The 19,489-nt window shown below is 34.5% G+C and overlaps 1 protein-coding gene across 3 annotated transcripts in view; it reads left to right on the plus strand.

Annotated features, from left to right (window-relative positions):
• Positions 1–19,489, plus strand: part of LOC110830025 (CD109 antigen) — a 70,792-nt gene that overhangs the window by 29,769 nt on the left and 21,534 nt on the right. Inside the window, exons 7-14 of one of the 3 annotated variants that reach the window (XM_022064388.2) lie at positions 396–567; positions 3,184–3,366; positions 6,268–6,369; positions 9,355–9,609; positions 11,758–11,901; positions 13,203–13,334; positions 15,334–15,388; positions 19,045–19,225. In XM_022064388.2, coding sequence (XP_021920080.1) covers positions 396–567; positions 3,184–3,366; positions 6,268–6,369; positions 9,355–9,609; positions 11,758–11,901; positions 13,203–13,334; positions 15,334–15,388; positions 19,045–19,225 — 1,224 coding nt within the window. The remainder of the gene's footprint in view (positions 1–395; positions 568–3,183; positions 3,367–6,267; positions 6,370–9,354; positions 9,610–11,757; positions 11,902–13,202; positions 13,335–15,333; positions 15,389–19,044; positions 19,226–19,489) is intronic. The other 2 variants (XM_087348067.1, XM_022064387.2) reach the window with 2 other exon arrangements.

The raw sequence follows: 19,489 nt of genomic DNA on the forward strand, positions 1-19,489 counted from the left end.
TCATTTGACGCTATATAGTCTCAGCTATTGAAAACTTTGTTAAACTACAAAATATATTGCATGTCTTTTAAAATTTTCATCGTGTCCCTCTTCTTTGTAGAATATCAATGATTCCAAAGGATTAATGGAAATTATTTTAAATGTCTGTAATTATATGGGGTCTACCAACAGGTAGCTGGTTAATTGTTACTACACATGTGGCGTGATCACTGTAGATGGTCCAAAATCCGTAACATATAGAGTGAAAAGATGTAAAAGATTAATTGCATTAAATGGCTGTAACAGTCATGTAGCCTACACACTGAAGTTTAATTTACTTCTTTGTGTAGACATGGATTTACTCATTGTCATCAAGTTGTTGATCTGTATGTTATGTTATAAATTTTGTATTTAAGATTGGGTGATGACTATGAAAGATCAATACAAATTGATGTTGCCGTAGAAGAGGCTCTCACAGGCAGACGACAGAACACTACTTTTGAGGTTATGGTGCACAAGTACAAGTACAAGATGGAGCTCATAAAGACATCAGAATACTTTAAACCTGGACTCAAATACACAGCATTTGTAAGTGTTTTACTAACATTAGAAGGTAGTTCACTATTTACGTTGTTGTTGCTGGTTGGTTTCTTGCATTTATATAATCCACAGTTAATAAACCCAAGAAAGGTTCTACTCATACACAAAATTGTTTTATATACAATCACTATACCAAACATTTATTTTGTGTAATGACAATAAGTACACACCTATGACAACCTTGTGAATGAAATTATTATTTATTAATATATATATATATATATATATATATATATATATATATATATATAGAACATACTGGGAGGAAGTCACAAAATTTGGGGGAATTGTTAATTATCATAAGAACCTGAAGTCACACTGATCATTAACATGTTTACAAGAGCCTCCTACAAGTCCCTATCCAGAACAAGATGAATCCATTATGACAATAGGGATGATACAGATAAAACATGCTGGGAAAAATAAAGAATGGCCACACTATGTAGTTTTATTTGCTGGTACAGTTCACACTTATGGATCCTAAGCAAGATGAAAATAAGAAAATTGTAAGACAAAGATAAGAAAATTATACTGTGAAACAAAACCTCAATTTACTTGAAGAATTTGAGAATGGAGAATTGGTGACAGAATTAGCCATATATTATGTGGTATGGATTGAATGACTGCATCAATGAAACAGTGCTACCAGGCTGATCCCAGAACTCTTGCTGATCAAGACAACACAATAGGATTATGGAAGAAAACGAGAGCATTGGTTGCTATGGCACAGGGGATGGCAACCTTTTGGCAATGGTGGCCCATATTCAACTTCTGACTTCATAATGCAGGCTGCATGACTAGCAGATAAGAAAAAAATTAATATATGCATAGGTACATTTGTTATTTTTTCATGATTGTTACATATTTATTTGAAATCATTACAGTTAATATGTTATTTTGGCATAAACTGTTAATAACCATAGCATTTTTAAGAGAGGAAAAATAAAACAAACTGGATATCCCCAATTACTAAATTTTACAAAAATATCAAGACACTACTCAGATTTTATACTTTAATAAAATGAGTTTTAATATCAACCTAGTGAGATTTCTGAAGTTGGATGTTGCCTCTTAATTTGTGGATATCTGCCTTAAAACTGGGAGATGAAATTTATAAAATAGCAATTAAGTGTTCATTAGTAAGCCAGGAACAATATTTATTTTTTTATGGTTCATAACCAAAAACACTTGCTTACAGTTGTAAGTTCTATAAAGTGCTGTAATTATTAAGTCTTGATGGTTGGAACATTTAAAATAGATGAGTTGGTCATAAAATTTAATTAGATTTAATTCAGAAAAAACATCTTTCAAAGAGTCGTTAATTTGTAATTCTGTCACCTCCATTTGCATATGTGAAACCCCAAGTTGTATAAGAAAATTACTAACAAAAGTATTTAATTGTGTAGAATCCTTGAAGGAACCTGCACTTATATATATATATATATATATATATATATATATATATATATATATATATATATATATATATATAAATAATCGTATACTTAACCTACAAATAAAGAAAATAATTATATCAAAATATTTCACTGTGAAGTCAGTATTCAGTTGTGCCCTTGCAGATCAAGTTACTGAAACACTTTACAAGCTTATACTCGATGTTTATTTGAAAGTTACAGGGTTTAACTAAAAGTAATATGTAATTGCCACTTACAAATCTTAACTGTTAGTTGTTGTTGTTGGGGGGGGGGGGGGGTTATAAAAATATTTATAAAAGAAAGGAAAGGAGCCATATTGACAAGAAAATTTACGATGGTTATAGGATCTTCCTTCCAGAGTACACTGATATTGTTTAGATTACACTGACATTGTCTGGATTAGAACCCAATACAATCATAACAAAGCTATGTTACATGAGGTGTTGCATTCCATGTCTTAAAGTTTACAGTGGGCCAACTAGGGATACCAGTGCCATATATTAAAAGACGTGCTGGGCCTTTGAAGGTTAAAGGCTGAATGCCAAATGCAATCATGTTTCCTAATTGTTTAGTTTTATTTATTCATACATGAGCTGAATTCTAGCTTGTTGCCCAAACACTCCGCAGGCCACACATTGCTGGCTTCTACTATAGTGAATATGGTGAATCCAGCAACACAAACTTGATGATGTAGTAAAGTTCTTTGAGATATAGAATATGATAATATAAGGTTTACCTAATGAAGAAAAGCAAGCCCAAAATTCTAGACATGGCATGTACTATGAAAAGATTTGAAAATGTTGATTAAGAAGCATTGAAGAATGGTTGCAAGTGTGAAGTGGGCTCCTAGCACATGACAGACAGACAGTCATTGTCTATGCTTCTGCAAGAGTGAGGAAGATGATAGTGAAATAATGTAATTCTGAGAGGAGTAGTCTAAACAGTTCACAAAAAGATGTGATCATTACAGACTATTTCTCAAAATAATATCAGTTATGTAAGAAACATAAATGCACAGAATGTAATATTTTGGATGATCTGTGTTTTTTGATTATTCATCCATTTGCACCCTTTCATTAGATTTGTTAATCAGAAGTTTACTTATGTATGCTGATAATATTATGATTATAATTTAAAATACACAAATATTTTATTTTTTTGCTTTCAGGTGAAGCTTACGTATCATGATGGTAGTCCAGTACAAGACATGAATAATCCTGTTACAGTCAGATATGGTTACTCTTATGATCATGATTCATACATAGAAGAGAAATACAAATTGTCGAAACATGGAATGGTTGAGTTAAATTTCTATCCTGCGGTGGAAAATCAAACAGTTCTTGGTTTAGAAGTGAGTAAAAAACTTCATATTATGTATCGATTATGCATCTGCACTGGTTTAAATGGGCATTAATTACACTTTCATAGCAGAATTAGGGCAGCAGTTAAGAGAGTAGAATTTGTTAGTGACAGGTTGTCTTACGTAATTTTGGAAGGACGTTGGTGCGACATCATTGTCCTTAATGTTCATGCCCCAACTGAAGACAAAAGCGATGATATCAAGGATAGCTTTTATGAAGAATTGGAATCAGTATTTGATACATTTGGCAAGTATCACATGAAAATTCTGCTAGGAGATTTCAATGCAAAAATTGGGAGGGAGGATGTCTTCAAACCCACAATAGGCAGCGAGAGTCTCCATGCACTTAGTAATGATAATGGCGTCAGAGCAGTGACCTTCGCTACGTCAAAAGATTTAATTGTAAAAAGTACAAAATTTCCACACCGTGATGTTCATAAATACACTTGGACTTCCCCAGATGGCAGAACACACAATCAAATAGATCATGTTTTAGTAGATAAGAGAAGGCAGACAAATGTAATTGATGTGAGATCATTCAGAGGAGCAGATTGCGACACTGATCATTATCTGGTGGTAGCAAAAGTGAGGGAGCGGCTTTCAGTAAGTAGACGAACTAAACAAAATTTTGACACAGAAAGATTTGATTTAAAAAAATTAAGTGAGGGAGAGGCAAAGGAACAATATCAAGTTGAAATTTCGAATAGGTTTCAAATTTTAGAGACAAATGAGGATAATGAAAGTGTGGACATCAACAGGGAGTGGGAAAATGTCAGAAACTGCATCAAAATTTCAGCAAAAGAGAAACTAGGATACTACAGGAGAAAGCAAAATAAACCGTGGTTTGATGAAGAATGTTCAAAATTAATAGATCGAAGGAAGCAAACAAAATTTCAATGGTTGCAGAACCCAAACAAAACAAATGCGGATAATCTATGTAACGTGAGACGTGAGGCTAGTAGAACCTTTAGGACTAAGAAAAGGGAATACCTGAAGGGCAAAATTGCTGAACTTGAGACAAATAATAAGGAAAAAAACATCAGAGACCTGTACAGAGGCATTAATAACTTTAAGAAAGGATATCAACCCCAGACTAATTTGGTAAAGGATGATAGTGGCAATTTGCTTGCAGATCCAATAAAAATTGTGAATAGGTGGAAAAATTTCTTTAGCGAGCTCTTAAATGTTCATAATACTGGTGATATTAGACAGATTAAAATGCATACAGCTGAACTGTTGGTGCCAGAACCTAGCTTAGATGAAGTGGAACTAGCCATTGGGAAGTTGAAAAGTTATAAATCTCCAGGAATTGATCAGATTCCGGCCGAATTAATTAAAGCAGGTGGCAAAGGGTTGCATATGAGGATCCATAAGCTTATTCAGTTAATTTGGGATAAGGAAGAGATGCCACATCAATGGAAGGAATCCATAATTATTCCTATTTATAAGAAGGGGGACAAGACTGAGTGTGGTAATTACCGAGGAATATCGCTGCTATCAACCTCATACAAAATTCTATCCAACATTCTTTTGGCAAGATTAACCCCATATGCGAATGAAACTATTGGGGATCATCAGTGTGGGTTCAGACGAAACAGATCAACGATTGATCAGATCTTTTGCATTCGTCAGATACTAGAGAAAAAATGGGAGTTCGGTGGGACTGTACATCAGTTATTTATAGATTTCAAAAAAGCCTATGACTCTGTGAAGAGAGAAGTGCTATATAATATTCTTATTGAATTTGGTATACCAAAGAAGCTAGTGGGTCTAATAAAAATGTGCTTAAATGAAACCTGCAGCAAAATTCGAGTAGGTAAATATGTATCTGAGACATTCCTCATCAAGAACGGTCTAAAACAAGGAGATGCTTTGTCTCCCTTGCTCTTTAACTTTGCGCTAGAATACGCCATCAGGAAGGTCCAAGGTAGGCAGGAGGGTTTGCAATTGAACGGGACACATCAGCTATTGGCATATGCTGATGATGTTAATTTATTGGGGGACGATATAAATACAATAAAGAGGAACGCAGAAGTTTTACTAGAGGCTGGTAGACAAGTGGGGCTGGAAGTAAATTCAGAAAAAACTAAGTACATGTTAGTATCTCGTCATCAGAAGACAGGCGGGCAAAATTATCTTAGGGTAGCTAATAAATCCTTTGAAAGGGTTACAAAGTTCAAATATTTGGGAACAACAATAACAAATCAAAATGATACTTGTGAGGAAGTTAGGAGGAGACTAAATTCCGGAAATGCTTGCTACTTCTCAGTCCAAAATATTTTGTCTTCCCGTCTGATTTCTAAGAACCTGAAAATTAAAGTATACAAAACAATAATCTTGCCTGTTGTTTTGTATGGGTGCGAAACATGGTCTCTCACTCAGAGGGAGGAACACAGATTGCAGGTGTTTGAGAATCGGGTGTTGAGGAGGATATTTGGGCCTAGGAGGGAAGACGATGGGGCGTGGAGAAAACTGCACAATGACGAGCTTAAAAATCTGTACTGCTCCCCCAGTATTGTGAGGGTGATTAAGTCGAGAAGGGTGAGATGGGCGGGACATGTAGCGCGCATGGATGGGACAAGAGGTGTGCACCGGGTACTGGTTGGGAAACCTGAAGGGAAGAGACCGCTGGGGAGACCTAGACGTAGATGGGAGGATAATCTCAGGCGGGATCTATGGGAGATAGGAGTTGAAGGAAACTGGATTTTGTTGGCCCAGGACAGGGTCCGGTGGAGGGCTTTGGTTAATTCGGTGATGAACCTTCGGGTTCGGTAAGCCATCTAGTTAGTTAGTTAGTTAGTTATTAATTACACTTTAATTAAATCAGTCACAATGTTGAGAATAAGCCATATTCTGAGTAACTTATTGAGTTGTAAATTTTCTTTGTTGCAGGCTGAATACCTGGATATTAAGGAATGGTTTTCTACTGTTAGTGCTTCCATGTCTCCTAGCAACACATTTATTCAGGCAGTTATCAATACAGAACATCCAGTGGTGAGTAATGAACAATTAAAACTACTAACAATATATAAGTTTATGATATTAATCACTTTGCTTGTTTTTTCTTTTAATGTAGGAGAATATATCTGTTGGTTGTGTGTTGAACAATAATCATCTGACTGCCCAGAATTTAATTATCATTTGAGTATTTTATTTATGTATTTACATATATCTTACTTCTTTATGATTTAGTGTATGTAAAGAGCACGTCAAGTGCCATCCATATTTGTCTGTCACATCATTCAGCTGAAGAGGTCATTCTGTCATGTATCTGTGGTGTTGGGAACTGCAATCTTGGCCATATAATAATTTGGGAATGGATGAATGGATTTTCATGAAGTTTGGTATGGAGATCATGCCATTGGAGCCTGGTCCACAACAGTAGTTTGTAATTCCTAAAATCAGTATTAATCAAAACAAAAGGAAATTGTTTTCATTATTTAATCTTATTCTTATATACTTTTCAGGAAATAATGTTAGGTATTGTGTGGTGTGAAGAACACCTTTTGAAATTTGTATACAGTAGTCTTTTAATTAAAAAGAATAATTATCTCTTTAGGTAAAGACCATATTAGGAGTAAAATTCGCATCTGCTGCTTTATAGACCTGTCATGTAAATAAAAGGTATGTTATCAAAAATACCAGTATCTATACAATGAAAAATTCAACCTTCATTAGCAAAAAAAAGAAAACCATTTAGATGGAACATTTACACAACTTTGGCAAGGCCTGTGTTGTCTTTTGTAAGTGAAGCCTGGGTAACTACAAATCAGATGAAAAGAAATTATCAGCACTGGAAATAACATTTATGAAGAGAAGTACACATGAAATTAGTGAAGTGAAGACATTTTAGAGGAAGAAAAATTCAACCAATCATCAGATTTGTACTAAATTATCAAACTGATTGGAAATAACAGCATATAAGAAGAATTGGAAAGAAAACAGACAAGCATTAAAGATTATAACATACATGCAAAGGAGGGAGCAAAGTTTAGGAAGACTAAGTTGGATTTGAGGTTTTCACAGTTGTGCATGTTGCTACAACCAAGAAGACAGCCATCTTTAGGAAGACTACTGAAAAGATGTCATAAAACTATAACAGGCCACATGATCTACTATCGGACAAGATGATGATGATGATGAAAGCAGTGATGTCCACTATGAAGATTTCTATTATAAAGCCAGTAACAGATTTGCATATCAGCTAAATAAACTACAGCATAGGGTCCCATGTTATGAGGGGCTTCAGACAATAAAATGTTTGTAAGGTTTGAGGTTTTCACAGTGGTGAGTATGAAGATTTCTGTCTTCTGAGTTGTTGCACTGTGTAGTCTGGTCGATGTTTACCAACGTTTCAGAGGTTATACTGCCTCCATCATCAGGGCTTTGTGTATGAAGATTTCTGTTTTCTGGGTTGTTGCACTGTGTAGTCTGGTCGATGTTTACCAACGTTTCAGAGGTTATACTGCCTCTGTCATCAGGGCGATGAGTATGAAGATTTCTTTCTTCTGGGTTGTTGCGCTGTGTAGTCTGGTCTATGTTTACCAACGTTTCAGAGGTTATACTGCCTCTGTCATCAGGGCGATGAGTATGAAGATTTCTGTTTTCTTGGTTGTTGCACTGTGTAGTCTGGTCGATGTTTACCAACGTTTCAGAGATTATACTGTCTCCATCATCAGGGCGATGATGCCCTGATGACAGAGAAATCTTCAATAAAATGTTTTTTTTAAAGTTTTTATGAACACAATTATTGCTGTTTATGTCATTTTTCTAAGTTGTGATGCCATGTGAACTTTCAGGTAGATACCAATGTTTCAGAGAAACATACTATCTCCATCTTCAGTTGGAGATCATATATGTTACTCCAGTATGTTTATCATCTACAAGACCACAAGGCATCACAACACAAAAGATTACAATCAGCATCCTGAATTTTACATTAAGTGTTGTAAGCACAAAAAATATCTATATGAGTTACTGTTTAAATAAAAATACCCAACATTGGTTATGGTTAAAGTCTCACTGTCCTGTTTTAATAATGCAAGGTTTTGTCTCATCTCATCTCTGGCTCTACAACCCAGTGTGGGTCTTGGCTGAGTGATCAGCCCATCGCAAGGCCTCTACCTGCACACATGACAGCAAAACACAGAAAGACATGGGCAAACATCCATGCCTTGAGTGGGATTTGAACCCACGGCCCAAGTGTCCAAGCACACAAGGCCCATGCCTCAGACTGCATGGCCACTGTGACCAGTGCAAGGTTTCATACGAATTTAAATTTTGGATGTGAAGAAATCTGAAGCATATAAATGTTATGCATCAGGACTAACTACGTACTCTGTTTGAAAGATTTCTACGAAATATTTTGAATATAAAGCAGGTTATTCTCCATAAGAAATGTAATATTGAGAAAACTAAAGATAACTGCATAGTATCATCATGCCAGTAGGCCTGCTGTACATGATATCAGACATAATAGCTCATTTTCTAAAACCAAGCATGAGGAAGCCATAACAAATCTTTTATTGTTTTCTCAGGTACTACACTCAAATAACGTATCAGTACATTAAAATAAGCAATATTTTGTTCGTTTCACACATTTTGAAAGTCACTGTATTACTTTGACTATACTGTATTTCATATATTTCAGACTTGACAGCAAATGACCAGTGCAGTTGTTGAAAGTCCCATATATGAACAAGTTCTAACAAATATTACAGAAGTACTAAGGTTATGATTTCCCTGAGATATAAACACTAAGTATAATAACATATTACCACATATGATTAGAATTTATGGGATCACTTATGCAAAATAAAATTTATTTATTCATCACACATGACCCATAAGTTAATTATTTCTACATTTAATTAAAAATAACAGCATAAACCAAGTCAAAGTTTTTTAATTTGCTGATTTTCTGCGGCATTTACATATAATTATAAGAATGTAATAGTTAACCTTTCCTCTGTACTGCAGGTGAATCAAGATATTGAACTTGAAATAAACTCAACAGAGCCCATGAAGTATTTCAGCTACCAGGTGATTGGTCGTGGTGATGTGGTTCTGGCCAATGCAGTACAAGTGTCCGATAAAAAGACACATAAGTTCAGATTTCTGGCCACATATGTCATGGCACCAACTGCACATGTTGTGGTGTTTTATGTGAAGGAAGATGGTGAAATAGTTGCAGATGCACTTGATATTGAATTGGAAGGATCACTACAGAATTTTGTAAGTTGTGTATTTTTAATTCTGACAAAATAGAAGGTAAACAAAAGAAAACAGCAATTCTGATAGTTTTTCTGCTCTGTAATAAATTTTGGCAGTTGATTGAATGAAGAAAACAAACATTGGTTAGTTGAATTATTAATCATGTTCAGTCACACACACATATTTTGACATTACAAGGAAATATGTAGGGTATAATAAAATAATCAGAGGCTGGTGTATAGAAAAGATAAAAAAAATTGTTTAACTGTTATTTTAGTGTGTGGCACATCATTAGTCCAACATTGGATTCGAATATTACTTTTCTAATGCCAGATTGAATTCTTCAGAGATGTGATGTTCTTACTGCAGGGAAGATGTCTAATTGTTGTCCTTCTGGAAAAACACACTGTCTCCATCTTTGGCCCAGGAAACAACATTGGCATGAATTCACCAGAGATATCTAAAAATATGACATACCACTCAGATAAATTTTAATTTATATATATTTCTGTTTCCTCTTTTAAAAACTGGTATAATGAAAGCTTCTTTCCATTCTTCCAGTATCTTTATTTGTAGGTAGCACTGATTCAAGGTATATAAAAATATTTATATATTTGGCTTCCTTTGGCTCATGCATAAAAAGCTCTGTGCTTAAATTATTAAAACCTGTGGTCTTCCTGTTCTTACTTTCTCTCAGTGCTATACCTAACTCCTTACATTCTCTTCTGTCTGTCTTCTTGAGGGCGACTTTCCCTGTTAGGTAGATATCAATGTTCTCTAAAACATTGGAGCCATTTTTAATTTGTTATCACTTTTATGTCAGATACAGCTGTTTCTGTCTTATTGAGGAAACTTGTTACCTTGTGTGCTGATTTCTGTCATCCAAGTATGTTAATTTTTTATTTTAAATATACCAGCCCAAATATGCTTCTTTCACCAAAATCTTTGTTTATCTAACCTGAATATGGCAGGTTTCATATGTTTTTGTTTCTATTGAACTCAGGAAGATTATGTATAATACTTTTCTTTCCCCCAATTTCAAATATTTATTCCAACATTTCATCATGGTGTTATAGTCAATTATTTCTCTATACTAGTCTTTATTGTTCTTTCATCTAGTAATATTTAAATATTCTTGAATTTTCTTGTAACATTTAACTTTCATATTTGTTCTCTTTAGTTTGTAATTTTATTTGTGTACTTCTTTGTTTTCTTGATTGTTTTAGGAAGTAATGGTCTGTAGTCACATCATATCCTCAGTAAACCCTCACTTCAGAGAATAGTTTTGGTATTTCTCATTTGCTGGAAAGTAGTCTGTTATTAGTTATTCTTGTCTGGCTGTCCGTCTTTATTAATGTTTAAAAAAGGAATTTGTAACTTGCAGATTATTGAAGTTTGCAAACCCCTCATTATTTTTCCATTGTGATAATATTTGTTCTCCATGTGCTCCTGTAGTGTTTGGACTGAGTTATTTAAAGAATCTAAAGTTTCTATTGTTTAATTTTAAATTTGCAATATTAAGCCTAACATTTTATTAGAACTTGATCTTCTGAAAGTCGGGAATTCTCTTTGGGATTCAGTTATTTGCACTTGTGTCATGTCAAGTTCAATTTGAGTTTTGCTGTTAGAGTTTTAATTTTGTGAAACTTAGTCCAACATTGGAAGAAAACATAATTTTAAGAATTTTAGAGTAAGTCTGAGTTCAGCAGAGTATCATAAGTCCAAGTATTTCAGTTCTGGGATCATACTGATAACTAACTCCATGGAGCAGAGCCCTTCTTGATCACTTAATGGTCATTAGCTAGTCAATGAATTCTCTGCCCTTAATGGAATCAGAAGAAACATTTATATGTTTTCTCAGGCCTACTACTTGATATTATCCTTCACCATTTTAAACCAGCATGCATCCTTTGACCCTGTTTCTTCATGATCTATCATAATACTGTCTTCCCTTCTGTGTTTAGGTTTTTTACACGGTCTTCCTCCCTTCATGTTTTCCACAAAAATTTAGTATGCATTTCTCATATTTCCCATGCATGTTACATTCCCTACCCAGACAATATTTGATATGAACATGCTAAGAATATTTTATGAAGATGTTGATATTTGAAATATTCTTGTGATTACCTTGATATTACTTTGATGTATTATGCAAGCTCTCTTTTCCAGGTGAACATTAATACAAACAGTGAGGAAACTCGCCCAGGGACAAATGTGGAACTGACATTTGAAGCAAAGCCCAACTCTTATGTTGGTGTCCTGGGAGTAGATCAAAGTGTGTTGTTACTAAAGTCAGGAAATGATATCACTGAGGTAAATGGTAAAATTGCTGTCTAGTAATTAATGTCTATTCTTGATTTATGTAACAATGTGTTTAGTTGCTTAGATTATGTAGCAATGGAAGATGGGATGATTAATGAATAAGGGACTAGAAAGAATGTGGATGGAAGCATTTGTGGTCCAATTTAAAGTAGTCTTTTACTTGGCTCAAAGGCACAAAGTAAAACCATAAAAGACCTGAAGTACAGCTGGTCTTCAGTCTATGACTTGAACCCAGGACCTCCAAAATATGAAGCAAGTGTGCCAACTACTGAGGCACAATCCTTAGTATAAGAAACGTTTCAATGTATGAAACATTTTGATATATATTGTGATAATTATATATTGTCTTGGTTCAAAAAGGTACAACATTAAAACAAAACACTAGAATCTCTGATTTACTATTTCATATTTTGTGTAAGTGTGAAATAATGGCAGGAAGAAGAACATCATGTTTTCCATTCTGTCTGTAAATGAGCAATAAAAAAGTACATATAAAATAAATTAATGAAGTCATTTAGACTGAAAGCATAATTCTGAAAGAGGATTCTTATTCAGAGCTTACATTGTTTAAGTCAGACTTATTTCAGTTGAAATTAATTTACAGAGTATATGAAATACAATCTTATGAAAGTAAAACCTTGAAAACAAATAAATAAAAATCTTATTAGTCTTTTTTATCTGCATCACTAAACCTGCAGTTAAAGTCCAACCAGCAGCCCATAATATGGGGATTTAAATACCCTATTCTCATATAGTAGAGGTCAATGGCATGCAGAATTTAAGTTGTAGAAAATGTGTGGTAATTTTACACTGTGATGCATATTTCATTATGTCTTGACTTCAATCATTGCAGTTATTACTATTCATTTAAGTATATGTTAATTAGTGTGTTGAACTAAACATAAGTTGGAGGTGGATTGGTAGAATATACACAGGCAACTTACACTTTAGAACCAAAGTAACATTTTAGCTTTATATCAGGATTCAAAGAGGAAGTGCAGTATTGTTGCACAAGCTGTGGTATAGCAGATACCCACCACCACACTATGAAGGAGAATAGAATGTAGAAGTAAAGTTCCATGTATTCCTTGCCTTGGTAAAGTTTCTCTGGATAAGAGGCTAGGTGGCCCTTTAAACCATTCTAGATTTGGTAGTGGTCCTCTGGAAAGCAAATCCAGGCCAGCCAGCCTATAGCAGACCCTTATTGATTGATGTCATACTTATATTCTTGCACACATTTAAAGGAATGGAGTGCAGTAGTTTTTGTAATAACAAAATAAATTGTTTTACAGGACACTGTTTTGGAAGAGCTGAGCTCATATGATGCAGGCTCTCAAACACCATACTGGCCTTTGTTAAATTTTAGAGGAAAGAGATCATCTTATTGGTGGCCAGGTTCTGCTACAGCAAGACAAGTGTTTGATGTAAGTTACATAATTAAATTGCAGTACTGTAATTATAGAGGTGATGGTGTTAAGTCTCACAAACCTGGTATGAGCACCTACATGAACATAAGAATTTATGAAATTTGCAATGATAACTAGAATTCTAAAAAATTACATTTGAAGTACTGAGACACGGTCCAAAGGGAACAGACCTCAATGTCTTTCAATATTCAGTATGTAATATTGCTCACATTATTTTAAAAGTAAATGAAACCTGCAGTTTATTTCCTCACGCTTCATTTTATTTAAATTATCATTATTGTATTGTCTTACAGAATTGTGGTGGCATTTTTGCAAAAGTGAAACTCCACAATCCCACAATTCAGCATCACAGTATTTGTTTAATTTTGTAGTTTTAATCAAATTGATTTTGTTAAGCAGTAAGATCATTATTTGGTAGGGATGTGGTGTCAAAAATAGTCACTGAAAACAGGTGGCAAAGAACTCTGAAAGTTTTATTAAGATAGCTGTCAGATACTTCGAAGGAGTATGTGAATACTTGCAACAATCAACAAATATTATTCATTATTCTGTATATGCCACTTGGTTTGCGGAGGGGAATTTACTTATCAATCTTCCAACAAAAGCGCAGTACTTGTTGCAACACTAATCTTCAATATTTCACCATAACATGTGTAACATTGACATTGTTTTCCAGTTTGAGTTGCAATATAGTTTTCAAGTACTGGATAGCCAACATCAATGAGATTTTTATGTTGTATTTATTACAGAATAAAATGTATGCCTGTGGTAAAGTTTTATTCCAACTGTAATAGATGTAGTAAAGATTTTTCCAATGTGCATTGTTGACATGATTGAAATTACTTTAGTTTACTAAACTGTCTGTGATACATGTTATATAAGACAGTGTGTCTCAACCTATGGTATGTGTACCATTGGTGGTACGTGAGGCAATGTTGAGTGGTATGTGAACTAAGTAATAAAATCAAAAGATGATATTAACGTAAATAAGTTTTTCTTAAACACATTTGGTTAGTGGTACATTTAATGTGTTAAATTAGAATTAGTGGTATGCCAGCGAAAAATGGCGAGAACCCCTACTATAAGAGACTTGTCTGAAAGAATAAATTGTTTTACTACTGTAAGTTTGTCTTGTCCAACGATGATGTGACAAGTTTAAGATGATAGTAGTGACTTACTTAATCCAATCAGAAATAAAGCAAAAGGACTTGAAATATTTTGTTCACCACTGGATGAGTAATGACAGAATGACTTGTACCATACAGATGTCTGATGGCTGAGTTGTGGGGCGGTATTGAAATTATTTTTAGTTTTTGGCTAGAGACAGAAATGTTCATGAACGAGAAGAACGAAATTTACTGAAAGTGGCTGAACTTTGTGATTAGAAGTGGCTTTGGTATTTGACATTGTTATGTGATATCAGCCACCACATAAATTATTTAAATACCTAACTTCCAGGTCAACAAAAGCTAATTTATTATATATATATATATATATATATATATATTTATAAAAGCTGTCCCACTATACGCCATGTAGGCGCTTGGGGGGGAGTGGAGGTATAGCTCATACTCATTCTTGACCTCGGCACTAGATGGGGGTGAGTGGTCAGCATCACGCCCCGGCCGGCTTTACCCCCGGGAAAGGACCTCGGTACCCATTGGATAGGAGGCTGGGTGGGCCCCAGAGCCCAGTCTGTAGCCAGTTACTATACCGACTGAGCTACGCCGGCTCATATATATGGAGCTGTTAGAGCTTGTAAAATAAATCTGAAACTATTTAAACACAATTAGAAAATGTTAACCTACATCATATTTCCTCCTGTGATGTGCTTTGTAAGGATGAATCAATAAGTGTTCTCTTTCCAAATTACTAAGGTGTTTTTACTTTCACTTTTATCACCTTTGAATCTGATTTCAGTTGGTGCTGTATCTTTTAATAGTACAGCATAGTGCATATGTGTGATCTGATGATGCAAACATTTGCCTTGTTTCAGAATTCTGGAGCAGTAATATTAACTAATGGTTTGGTACATGAGCATTTTCCATGGCGTAAGTACAAGTTGATAGCACAATATGTTCATATACTCCCTCTTTTTTTTAGAAGTTCTGACTTAATGTAGTGTGGTATGTGAAGTAAATTATGTCACTTGGAGGAACACTGGAAGACAGTTAATTTGGTCCTTGCAGATCCACTTATTTTAATCTTTTAAAGTGGGGGTATTTCCTTTACTTACTTCTGTTGTGAGAACTATACATTTGGATATTTAAATTTTTCTCAGATGAGTTTAAAAATTACATGCATTTTTAACTGTAATAATTTCCATACTTTCTGTTCAAGTACAGTAAACTCCTGATTTTCTGTGTGGATTCTTTGGTTTGTGTATTATCCATGCATGACTTTCCTCTTACATAAATGTGGACAATTGCAGACTAGGCTTTTGACCCCTTTCTATGCTATGGTGCTGTAAGCTTCAGAACAAGTGGTGGGTGGAGTTGATTTTGGGACAGTCTACAAAAGATATGATTGGTGCTCTAGAGTGTGTATCTGTGGTGGGGTGATTTGCTCCAGTGGTCATGGTAATCGAGAGGGGATGATGCAGGTATTTGGTACTGGGAAGTCTTACCAACAAGAACCCTTGCATTTGAAAGATGGAAGTGTGTTCCTGGGCAAAAATCATTTAAAGAACACCTTATGGTCATATGTTGTGGAAATGCATTTAGAAATCACAAACTGAAATTTGTAGTGCCTGGGAAAGTCCTGGACAATCAGTAGTTTACTGTACAATAAAATTTGGCATATTATTTCCCTATAGACTATTGATTATAAGTATGCATTTTTCATCGCTTTAGAAATAATTCTTTGTGTGTTGGGACATGAAATGCCCACAGACTCACAGCGCAATATTTAAGTTATGGAATTATTACACTGTGTCTATTCTTGTGTCAAACTTGCCACAGATCACACATTGTTTTGTAAGTTTTGACTTCTTTTGTTGGGAGGCATTTTTCTCAGGAATTAACATTTTGGGATTAATCACCATGGTGACCTATCACTTATTGCTGATATGAGAATACCATCACTGTAATTTCCAGTGCCAGGTAATAAAACATTATCATCTTGATCACTAATGCCATTATAACTATTGTGACTTGTGTGATACCATTGACTTTCTTTGGGACACACAAGTTTTTCCAGAAGTCTTTATGCAGTTTGCAAGTGATTGTTTCCAAAGTTTTTCTTTCAGTGTCATGTTTCATGTACGATACATTGGTCAGTGTAGTGAATGCATATTGTGTACTTCTCTTCCCCCATTATGACAAGTTTACATCTGGAAATTAATATGCTTACTAGTTTATTCTTTATTGCAAATTTAATTGTTATTGAGAACTTGCTTTAATATGTGATAACTTCTTTAATTTATGTAACTGTGTGTAGTGCCTATCAAATACTATACCTATCTCCAATAAAACATTTTTGCAAAGAAAAATCTGGTCAATATGTAATTAAATAATAACTAAAACAGCATATTTATGTCAGTAGTGTGCTACATCTGTTGTTTAATTTCCACTTTCTGGTAAGATAAAATGATTACATGGTTTAATCTGAGAGAAACAATGTTATCTTTCTCTGAGAGCAAGAGTGGGCCTAGTATCAATGAGATAGTCTTGTCATGACCTGTGATGCCATTCATAATAATAATTTGTTACAAATTATAACTCATTTTGAGTGAATGATTTATGGGAATGTCTGTATGTTGTAAACTGTGTGGTGGGAAGACAGTGCTACATACTCCATAGAAACCTGGCAGATTGGATATAATAAATCAAATAAATTGTATATTCATTTATTAGTTCATGTAACTAATATTAGTTTAAAAAAATTACTTATTAGGCACATGCACAGAGACAATGATAGTTTTACTAGTGTGATGGTTGGATGTAATAATTTAACTTTAGGCTTTGGGATGCATGAATTTTCTTTGGGTTCAAGTTCAGTAAATGGAGCGTTCACTTGAACATGTGTTGAATATTATGAATGAATAAGAAAATGTAATATATTGAGGGTGGGGGGATGAGAGTAGTCCCATTTTTAACATGGAATTCCTTGGAGGCTTGGTTAAGAATGTTCATTGCAGACAATGCTTGTTCTTCTGTGTTTCTTGTTCTTATATGTGATTCTTGCCTTCTCAGCTATTTAATCTGCATATATCTTCATTTCTACATGTTAAGCAGTTTAGACACATATGTAAACTAACTCAATTTTATCCTTACATGTGCTCAATTATGTCTGTACTGGTATAAATTTATTCCTGTCATTTTGTAGTTACATAGACTAATGTTTCAAATGACCCTCCAACATGCAGTTAAATACAAAGTATGATCTCTTTCAACGATTTTTCTCAGTGTTTTTCATGTATTTCCAAGTCTTATTCAGCTGTGGGACTTGCATCCCAGATTCTTTAGTCTACAAATATTTAGCTGCGTGGAGTGTAGGCTATGACAGAACCCCAATTTCTGAGGAATTTAGCATTGATAAAGATGAAAAATACCCAAGGTGAAATATGAGCCGATGACCCCAGTGTATGTTTGGCCTAAGACTGTACACCTCATAAATTGTGTGGCCACTGAGATCAGCCTCTTTGAATTTAGTTTTGTAGTAATTTGAAAACTTAGTCTATGTAGAAGAAATAAATACTAGGATTATTCTCCCCAAAACATTCAGACTCTACACGATTTGTACCATCTATACTTTTCATCTATAGTATCCTTTTCTATAGCACATCTAAAGAAAACAGGCAACATGGGATAACTACAGTAATATTTCACTGTTAATGAGAATATTTTTGAAGCCCCTTCCCTCAGGTGCCACTGATCTTAAAACAGTACAACAAAATTATCGAATTTCAATTTTTTGACAGAGGAGGAAATTTGGCCATGCCATAGCACAAAGTGTTAGCCACCATCTTCTCACAGCAGAGGTCAGGATTTGGTTCCAGTGTAGTCCATGTGGGATGATGGACAAAGTGACACTGGGACAGTCATTCAGTTCCCCTGTCTGTATCATTCGACAAATGCTCCATTTTAACTCGTGTTGCCTGGGGGATAAACAATGTGCCTGTTAGTGGCCACATTTCCACAGAGACATAGTCTTACTCCATTGTAACAAAGGCAACAACAATAATAATAATAATGATATTTTATGAAGGAGCTGAGAGCTCTTTTGCTAACATTCTGATTATTAAATGAATATATGTTCTATTAATTAACAGAATGTGATGCTCAGTTGTGTTCTATGAAAAGATAATTTATTTTTGTCATTAAAATTCAGAATATATGCAAATTTAAGGTCATGTGTGTTACTGACATCTCCTTTGACAATAATTTGACTAAAATAGATAAGTAAATAAATAATGATCTGAAGATGGGAATAGAGGCAAGTCCTGAAACATCATATACCAAATATATCTTAGACAGTCAACATGTCCAACATAATATGGGTAAAACTTCTTTTTCTCCCAGTTAAGTGGATGTTCCATTTTATGTATAGATATAACTAACATCTGCAGTAAGTATTATTAACCCAGTATTGAGCAATATGTAATCACACTATACAGCATGTTTTAAAGGGCTACCTATTAGACTTAATTCTGTATATGTAGTTGTAGGCAATTCACACTTAAAAAAGGGAATTGTTTTCTTAATAGTGTACTACAGGTCTAACTTTAACGCAGAAGGAGATCTACAAGGTCGTTTAGCTGGTGTTCCTGTTCCTATTGAAGCTGCAGCATTTCCAAAGAGTGCAGGGACTATGGTACCTACAGAACCCGCTATCAGAATACGCAGCAATTTCCCAGAGACTTGGCTTTGGCAAATGCTTGAATCAGGGTATGCAGTTTAATGGGCTAGTACTGTAATGGTTTTGTCTTTGCAGGTTCTACAGGAGCTATTAATGAAATCAGTATACGTGTGGCATCCGCCAATATAATAATTTCTCATTTTTTCTATCTAAAGTTTCTGTGGCCACATCATAATAACATTATAGATTTTGGAGTAATCAGAAATTAATAAATACCTTAGCTAGAATTACATTTTAAATCATCTTAAATCTGGTTGCTTCTCACTTCCTTGTTACTAATCATTGTAATTAGC

This window comes from Zootermopsis nevadensis, unplaced genomic scaffold (genome assembly GCF_977971745.1).
Source record: "Zootermopsis nevadensis isolate Lab colony 2312 unplaced genomic scaffold, Znev_1.0 Znev_ptg000012l, whole genome shotgun sequence".
Classification (NCBI taxonomy): domain Eukaryota; kingdom Metazoa; phylum Arthropoda; class Insecta; order Blattodea; family Termopsidae; genus Zootermopsis; species Zootermopsis nevadensis.